The sequence below is a fragment of the Hipposideros armiger genome, unplaced genomic scaffold (assembly GCF_001890085.2).
Source record: "Hipposideros armiger isolate ML-2016 unplaced genomic scaffold, ASM189008v1 scaffold_268, whole genome shotgun sequence".
Lineage (NCBI taxonomy): Eukaryota > Metazoa > Chordata > Mammalia > Chiroptera > Hipposideridae > Hipposideros > Hipposideros armiger.
In genome coordinates this window covers 2,106,035-2,116,006 of record NW_017731618.1, presented here as the reverse complement: position 1 = coordinate 2,116,006, position 9,972 = coordinate 2,106,035, and the positions used below count along the sequence as shown (strand labels likewise).

General features: G+C 34.6%; 1 protein-coding gene across 1 annotated transcript in view; it reads left to right on the top strand.

The window, feature by feature from the left end:
- ERBB4 (erb-b2 receptor tyrosine kinase 4) overlaps positions 1-9,972 on the top strand; it is a 462,722-nt gene that overhangs the window by 223,121 nt on the left and 229,629 nt on the right. Inside the window, exon 20 of the mRNA XM_019656860.1 lies at positions 1,969-2,067. Within this exon, the coding sequence (XP_019512405.1) occupies positions 1,969-2,067 (99 nt within the window). The remainder of the gene's footprint in view (positions 1-1,968; positions 2,068-9,972) is intronic.

Below are 9,972 nucleotides of genomic sequence, written 5' to 3'. Positions count from 1 at the left end.
AGTGTCACTGGCCCTCATATGTGGGATCCGAACCGGGGCCCTCTGGCATCCCAAGCGAGTTCTTAACCATCGCGCCACTCGGCCGGCCCAAGCATGAATACTTTTTAAAATTGCTATACAACAGGGAACTTGTCTTATTATTTTGGATTTGACACATAAATTTCTCTATTCATTCTAAGAAGAATATAAATTCACCTTCTAGAGATTAACATCTTTTTTTTTCTCTTTATTATTTTGACTTTTTAATAATTCTTGTGTTTAGGGTTCCTTTTATAATATCACACAAATATGTATATTTTAGCATGGAAGTAAAAAGTGAAACACTTTTTAAAAGTCTTTTCTTTATGACTACAACCAGCTGATATTAAGAAAGACAGAAAGTAGAAACATTCAGGACTAATACACTATTTTTTTCTTTCATTTTAATATTAAACCTGGTCTAAGAAGACTTTTTTTATTTTAGGATTAATAAATTAAAATTTGAATTTTTCTCCATATAACCTCATATTTGCTTCTATGTTCATTTGGCACAAATACTCTTTAAAAAGTATTATGTATAACTCATGTATCCCTGTATATCTTAAAATCATTGTCCTCATTTAAATGTTTGAATTGTTTATTCAGAAATGCTGTTACTTAATTTACAATGTTCTCCATTGCTTTAACACTACCTACTATATACTTTTTCAATGCATGGATCCTGTTTAGATATTAAAATCATATAAAGGAGAACTGGAATGGCTAAAATAAATATTTTATATTACTTCAGAGATAAAACATTTTGATATAAACACACACACGGTTTAATAATATAGGCAAATTAATATGTGCTCTATGCTTCCTAGCATTTGCCTTGGAAAACTAATTCTTAAATAACCACCTTAGAAAATTAATTCTTAAATCAATCTGAACTCCAGGAACATAGAATATGTTTTTTAATTGTTTTCTTTTTTTAATTTTTTTTATTCAAGCTTTTTTAAAATTTATTTTTCATTATTAGTTTCAGGTGTACAGAACAATGCAATAGTTATCCTTTTCATCCTCACAAAGTAACAACCCCCCTCCCCCATCCACTGCCCTCCCACCCCTGATATCATACTTATCTATCATAATTCCATTGACTCCATTCCCACACTCTAGTCCACGTCCTGTGACTATATGTATATATAATTATAGTTGACATACAATATTATTCAACATCAGCTTCAGAAATACAGTGCAGTATCAGGCCTCTACACCATCTATGAAGTGGCCCCCCAACAAGACGTGAGTCCATCTGGCCCCCTAAAAATATTTACAACATTATTGATTATATACCCCAGACTGTCTTTTCTATCCCTGAGGCCATATTGTAGTTACCAATTTGTATTGTCTTGTCCCTTCCCCTTCTCCCTCATCCCCACCCTCTCCCAATGAGCGACCTTCAATTTTTTCTCTGTGTTGATTGTTTTCTTTTAAGTTTCAGAATTAGATAATTTTAAAGCTGCAAAAAACCTCCAACATTACTTAGTCCAATTTTCTAAATTACAAATGAGACAATTGAAGTTCAAAAACTGGAACAGCCTTCTCAAAGTTTTGACAAGTTGATGATATCAACTCAATCAATTACTATTATTATTATTATTATTATTATTATTATTATTATTATATCTTACCTCAATGTTTTTTCACCATCTAAAGCCTTTCTTATGTATACAAATTGAATTTTATAATAGTGTAAATACCTTGAAAGCAGAATACATGTATGATTCATCTTCAGGTTACGAAAGCAGACAAGAAAGTTGCTGAGTAACTAGTGACATACAACAGGGGCTTCATAAATGGTTGTTGATTATATGAAATAATACAGAAATTCTAAATTATTCTTGTAAGAAATTAATAGGTTTAGTGGTTAAATAAAATTGCGTTTCTAGTATAAATGTTGTATATGTCTCAGTACAGATTTAATGTGAATTTTTTCCCCCAAAGGGTATCTGGGTACCTGAAGGAGAAACAGTGAAGATCCCTGTGGCTATTAAGATTCTTAATGAAACAACTGGCCCCAAAGCCAATGTGGAGTTCATGGACGTGAGTATAGACAGACTCCAGGCAATCATGTTTTAGAATAAAAAATAAAATAAAATAAGACTCGACTACTTACGAACTTTCTCCTCTGCAAATGGTACAATCTTGTTAAATGTAAAGGCTTGACTGAAAGCAACAAAGGGACAAGACAAACAAATAAAGAAAGAAAAACTCATAGACACAGACAACAGTTTAGTGGTTACCAGAAGGTAAGGGGGGAGGAGAGGTGGTAGATGAGGGTAAAGAGGATCAAATATGTGGTGATGGAAGGAGAACTGACTCTGGGTGGTGAACACACATGTGATATATAGATAATGTATTATGCAAGTATACACTTGAAACCTATGTAACTTTACTAACCATTGTCACCCCAATAAACTTTAATTAAAAGAAAATTAAAGGCTTGAGCAGCAGACAGCAAACTTTTGCTTAAAAGACCAGAATGATTAGTCAGGCTTAGTAGTTGCAAGGTGGTCTCTGTGGCAACTACTCAACTATCCTTTTAGTAGATACGCAGAGCAGACAAAGGCAATTAAAACAAAACAAAACACAGGGATGGATGTGACTGGGTTCCAGTCAAACTTTATTTACTTAAACAATCTGAAGGACAGATTTGGCCTGCCCTCAAGGACCAAGGGCACAACCACTTTTCCAAGCTCCATTTGGGGGTGGTGAGGATGATATTTGAAAAGTATGCTGGAATGCTTAATTTTATTATTGTTATGATCTATTTAGTTGTACACATAAATCAAGATTAGTTTCTGTAGTTAGTCCTTGTTAAATTTAAATTGGGAAACTACCTAAATCAGATAATTACCCATTGAAATTTACTTTTTTTTTTTAATTCAAATTCTAAAGACAAGATCTTACAGGTAAAAACCCCAAGTATAAAATAAGAGAGTTCGGAAAAATAAAAGTACATATAAGGTCAATCAGAACTTTAAGATTTCCCCTAGCGAAAATTGTGGATTGAGCTGTTCAACAAATTTCAGAACAGGTGAAACTATACATGTAGCATGCTGTTATTTCTTTTACATTCAATATGAGATATCTTGCCAGGGGTTCTATCAAAGGCCCATACATATATAGTATTTGTCTCTTTTAGCATAATGTCTCCAGTAACAAAAATAATTTTGATTTTCAAATGACTTTCATATGAAAGATGATGCAAGCGTATGCACTTTGATTTTTTTAAGACTGGATTGCTATTTATTTCTACCCAGTTTCTCTTGTAAGCTCTTATGTAAGTTTTATAGAAGCTCAGTGCATGACCTTGGAAATTTTAAGTGAGCATTATGCTAACCATCTTATATAGGCTACTTTTACTTGAACTTACTATTGTTTTTTATATAATAGGGCTGATAATGATCTGACAAACCAGCTGCTCTGATTGGTTGGCACCATGACTTACCAGTTACTAAATACGTTAGATACTATTCTTGTTGCATATCTACCAACACTTAGCTAACAGACGTTGAACACAGTGAATAAGTAATGATTTTTTCTGTAGGTCTCTAGTTGTCCTGGCTCATACATACATCAAAGTGTAAAATTGAAGCCTTTTTCAGTATCACAAGCAATTTGATCTTGGTATAAATTTGGAAGGAGAGTTTTCAATGCAAGTAAAAACTATGAAGAAATTGACAGTGTGTAGAAACAGTGTAGGTTAATATGTAAAACTTATAGGGAAAAAGATCTTGCCCAGGATACACTGTAGCCAACGCTGAAGTTCACAAGAATGCTAATGATCTCTGCTGGAGATTCGAACAACCATTTCTGTCCTATTTCCATGGAAACAGAGTGGCAAAAAGGGGTTAAGAGGCTACAAAATTATCACCTAAGAAAGAAGCTCTAAAAACCTCATCATGATTTTGAATGATTATTTGAAAGCTCCTAACCCCATCCGTTTTTGTTTTTTTTCCTGATCTGAGGTCTATTCCCATGGAAACATGAGTGGGGCTGGCAGCTTGAAGTCTTAGGTTTCTGCTGAATTTTAAATGAAGCTGTGTGTGATTGAGCCATGAAAGGAGTCATTTTCCTAGGTGGTTGATGAATTGTGACCAATAGATTCCAAGGAGTCTGGGTTTTTGTTTGTTTGTTTGTGTTTTTGTTTAAAAAAATAAGGAAAATATTTTGACTGTGACTGTAGTACCTTGTGGATAGATGGTAAAAGATTAACATATTGATGGATTGCTATTGGCAGAGCATCAATAAATATCAAGCAGAAACTCTTCCTCCTATTTTCATGGGTTATTTCAAAACATTAGAAGGTAGCACAATGATTAAAACACAGAAGTACTGTGGATGTTAATGGAGAATTTATAGTATTTTAAATGACCTGGTGTAAATTTAATGCAAACTTATACCTACCTTTCATATCTACATTTTTTAGCTCATCTGTTATGTGTGTAGATCATTATACACTTTTGAACATATCAAACCATAATTTTAAAAAAAAGTTTGTGTAAGCAAAATTATTTGTAATTTTGACCTATGGATTGAGTTACAATTGCAAATATTCCCAGAGTTAAGTTAAAAGTTGTATGTTTGGCATATGTCTTAGTCCGGGTTCTTCTTGAGGCAGAAGCCAACCCTGAAATAAGGATTTGAGTGAAAGCAGTTTGTTTGGAGGTGAAAGACCCAGCAGTAGGAGAGTGTGAACAGGAGACAGGGGAGGCCTAAAACCAGCTGCCATTGTGAGTGACTGGACCTTTTTTTTCCACTGGACAGACCCTGGCAGCCAGTAGAGGACAGACACCTCAGAGTTACCCTCCTCAAGAGTTAAGGGAGCTGATGTAAGGACTCCATTTCAGCCATAGGTTGAGGGTTACTGGGAGAGAAGGGCATTTATTCTTTTGCATGTCCTACCTGCCAGGGGTGGCAAAACAGAATTTTGAGTAGGAAGAGCCATTAAGCAAAGAAAGGCATGTGGAAGTCAGCTGGTCCACACTGTGGTAGAGCATTCCAAGGATAACTTTCAAACTCAAATAAGGTCTATTTGCAACCATGCTACCTGTCTCTTTTGTGAACTAGTGTATGGGTGCATTTGTATTTCTATGTATATGTGTGCATGCATTTTATATCATTTTATAGAAGCAAATAAAGCTTCTGAAGACAATGGAAATTACATATGCTTATTAAGCATTAGACACCCCTCTCCCCAAACTTTACACTTAGGGTAAAATATTATAGATTAAATTACTGCTACTACTACTACCACTAGATTCATCAGATATAGCTGTGCTTTACTGGTTATTATAATAAGTCAGACAAATGCAGCAACTTAATACTCAAAACTCACTATATCCAACATTTCTGTTGATACCCAAGGGCAGAGGAGAGGACTTTTATATTAGAATTTTTACCATAGGCAAAAATAAATACGAAGCAATTTGTATTCTATTAAATTCTATTCTGAAAGCAAGGGAAGGAGAATTTGGTCACAAGGCTGTTACTGAGCTCACCTGAATATGTCTAATGGATTCATAATGACAGTAATAGCATACTGCTTGGGAATGACCCGTACATTCCTCATCCCCATAAAGGAAGATCACACTGAACAACATTAAGAAAATGACTCTAAAAGTCCACGTTTATGAGAAGAATGTCTCTATCTATACACACTCCTAGTTTTTATTTCAAATAATACCATTTCATTGGGAAAATGCAGGAGCTTTGTTTTATCTTTTTTTTTTTTTTGTCTTATCCATCAAATGGTACAGAACACTTACGTAAAAATTTAGGCTATTGAACAGGATTCCTGGAACTGGGGACCATGGTCTGCTCAGGTCATGCAGGCTCTTAAGTTCCTCTGAGTTTCCGCCACTCTGTTTTGTTTTTATTTTTGTTTTCCCTGATATTTAAGTTCACTATCACTTGACATTATTATATTTGCCTAGAAAGGGCATGTGTTTTTAATTTTTTAAAATTAATTTGTTTTCTTAAAAAGTTAATCTTGGGATCATTGAAGTTCTGTAATTATCCTAAATTCAAGTGACTGATGAATCATAGTTCTGTTTAGTGCCTACCTGAATCCCTTGGTTTCTGCTTTACTTTCCCACACCCAAGTCAACTCCAGCATTCATAGTCAGGTGCTGTGGGGAAATGCATTGCAAATCACCCAACCTTATTGTAGAAATGATGATTTTCTTATTAAAAGAAGAATAACTTGTTTTCCTTACCTTATACAACAGGACCTTTTCTGTAACTTACACTACTGTCATTTTGATGCTCTCTGGAAAAAATTCCAGGTGAATTGTGTTTATTTGTTTCTCTTGTCTATGTTGTTTATGATAGTGTCTTGAGGGGAGTTGTTTCAACTTGATGTCATATTAGTAAGGTGAGACAAATAGAATTTGTTGGTAGAGTTTATATTTTCTTCCAGATTATAGCAGATTCACGAAGTGATTTGAAAGAGTATTTTGTTATCAAACATTACGTTTACATTACAGCTTTTTCATGCATATGGCCTCACACAGTTAATAGTAACCCTTAGCTAGATCCTTGTCATATTAATGATAGGTTTTAAAAAATGCATATAATTTAATCCAATGATATCTTTAGGCCTTATAGGTTTTGCTTACTTATATGCATGAATATAATTTATCTATTTCAGAGTTAAAAAAACAAATGTAAAACATTTTTTTAAAGCCCATGGCTTAGATGTCACCAGGGTTCTACACTGCTGATATGATTGTGAAAAGTTAGCTAACCAATCCTTTTATTTTTCTAAAAAAAAACCAGTTAAAGTACTTAAGAAAAGTTCAGGATAGTTACTTGCTTTTAAAAATGAAATCACATCTTCAGAAAGAGAATCTACAAACTCCATTAGAAACAGAATTTAGAGTCTTGCAAAGCTCTGCTAAAAAGAGAAGAGGGGATCAGAAAAGAGAAATTTCCCAGTAACTGAGTAAATCATTTCTGTTATATTTTATTTCATTGGCCCTTGTATACATCCTACTAGTTGTATAGACCTCGGTCAGAAATGCCATCGCATCTGAAGTCACTACTTCAAATAACCCCCCTCTCCAACCATGTTGCCTACGCCGTCCAGTTCTTTTCCTGTAGTACCCACTTGAAGAAAAATTTTCCTTCTTAAATATCTTCTATTCCTTGACTCCCCTATTTCTCACTATCCCTCAGCTGTCACCTATTCTCACAGCCTTCTGCAGCCAATTTATATTCATGGCCCATCATCATAATTACATTCTTACAAAAATCTTCAACTTGTTTGCTTTTCAATATTAAGCTAGCAGTAAGCAATCCCAGAAATACTGAAAGTTCTCAGTGCCATGTTCTAAATCTCTTTTTAATCTACACATTTTCCCTAGATCATCTCACTAGATTATCGAATTTCATCTCTAGTCTATTTTTTTAGTCTGACCTCATCTCCGTGCTTGGTATTGCCATGTTGAAATCTCGGGGGCATCTCAAGTTTAAGGCATTCAGTATGTACCTCTTCATCTTTTCTTCTAAACCTCTTCTGCATTCAATCCTACCCATTTAAATAATTTGTATATCCATCCACCCTGTGTGTTCCTATCAGAAATTTTGGATTTATCCTTGAATGTCATACCCTTTCAAACTTCCAATTTCTGTTTCCAATTCAAGAGCAAATGCTTTGATCCTATGCCAGAAAGCACACTTGGAGAACAACCTCTTCTTCTTCTTCTTTTTTTTTTTTTATATCCCATTGCCACCTCCCCAATTGAAGTCATCAGCTTCTTCATTTTGAAATATGAGACTAGCTTCCAATTTTTAATACAAAACTTCAAATCTGCTACTTCTCTGAATAAAACATTTCAGTGGCCTCACTGAAGTAAACAACTTCCCTACTTGATAATACAAAGCTTGAGTTTTGTTATTTCTCTGCATAAAACCTTTTAGTGGCTCCGCTAAAGTAAAAAACAAGAAAAAAACTAGATCCTTGGCTTTCAGGGCAGCTAGTTACTGCCTCAGTCTTCTTGGTCTTCACCGAATTTCTTTCCAGTCCTCTTCCAAGCCCAGTAAGCCCATTGATGTCTTTGCCTGGAGTGTCCCTTCCCAGTTCTACCTATTAACTCTTAGTTATTATTATTGTCTCAATTTAATTATACATCCTCAAAGATCCCTTTCCTGGTGCCTTAATCGAAAATTGTAACCTACTAACAGTGCTCAGAAATTTTCCTTTGTGCATCTATCATGATAGGTTATTACATATTTATCTGTCCTAGTTTTTATTGTAGAATCCCGCTGTCCGCCACGAGGTTACAGATCCTTGATGAGGGACTGTCTGCTAATTGCACCACTGTCTGCCTAATGGCAAGCACAATAATGCAGGCACATAGGAAATGATAAATGCTGGGGTAACTGACTGAATGGATTGATTTATTTAAAAGTCTTTTATTATTCTTTCTGCCTTTTCTATTCCATCTGATTGATTCTGTAACATGGTCTTCCAATAGCCCTATCTTTGTTTGGCATATTGTACTTGGATCATTTTCCTAACCTATTTATGTTGCTCGTCCCAGATTTATTGCTACACACTCAGTTTAGTAGCTGTCTTGAATCCAGAGCACCAACATATCGCTGAGGAATAGACCTTTCATTTTGACTCTGATAAAAGGACTCAGTGTGTACTCTGAAAGTCCTTTGAGGAGGGAAATTCTCGCAGACTTTCTTTCCCTGCAGGAAGCCAGTTACCTGTCTAGTGAGGGGCCACTGAATGGTTCCCTGTGAATGTTTTCATTACGTATGCGAGGGTAGTGCTGGGTTTTATTTTTAGCTTTTTCTTGACCTTGAGTTCTGGGAATCTTATATAGTAACTTTGTATAAGGTTTGCTTCTACAATGACAATCTGTTATTAGAGTGTCTCCCCATCCCTGTTTCTTGTCTGTTTACTTCTGTTTCAGCAGGAGTAAGGATGCAAGGATGGAATCCTATATAAAAGGAAACAAAGTTTGATTTCTATCACAGATTTTGGCAAAAATAAATAAGTAAAAGTAATTGACTGAAGTTATTATAAATCAATGCCAGTAAGAGTTATCTGAATTTATAGATATTCTGAAACTTGAGCTTTAAATAGTGTCTTAGGGTGTTCTAAAAGTTTTCGGCATAGGCAAGGTAGACTATAAGTTTTGCTTTCTAACATGCTAAGTTTCTCTCTTAAAGCACCTAAAAGAGACTACCTAAATTCTAAAGAAGCTCTCTGTAAGCCTCAACACATAACTTGATAAGCTCTCTGACGGCTTCTGTTTTTACTCAGCATTTCTTGAATTTGTGCGGATGAAAGAACATTTCTCAAGAGCACATAGTCTACTGTACCAGTATTTAAATTTGGTAAATGGACATCAGTAGTCTGTGAAAGACATTGTTTTCCATATTGTAGGTATTTTCCAGCTCTCTCAATTCTACATTTTGTTGAATTTCATACATGATTATAGTGTGTATTGCTCTGGCACCATAAAGCTGGAAGAGAATTACAGTGAACATGTGTAGTTTCTGACTGCAACCTGTGTGGTATTTGCTAATTATGATGGTTTAGGAAAAAAAACCTCACTCTTTTTTCCTGCATCAGTAGGAAGAGCTGTTTATAATATGAAGGTTGTTCTTAAAACTCAGGTAGAAAGCTTTTGACTACAGACCAATTAAAGGACAGAATTTCCAAATAAGCAGCAAACAATTTTAGACATATCAAACCTTAATATAGATGGTTTTGTTAATGCTCTGTTTACAGCTTTAAGAATACAAAATATTGTTTCTGCAGGAGGAAGAGGCCACCTGAATAAAGTACCGGTTTGCATAAGTGGCATAAAATGATTTTAATTATTCAAATAGCAATGATTTTATTCAGGAAATGAGGGCTTAATATGCTGTGATACTTAAAACAGTATATATATATATATATATATATATATATATATATATATA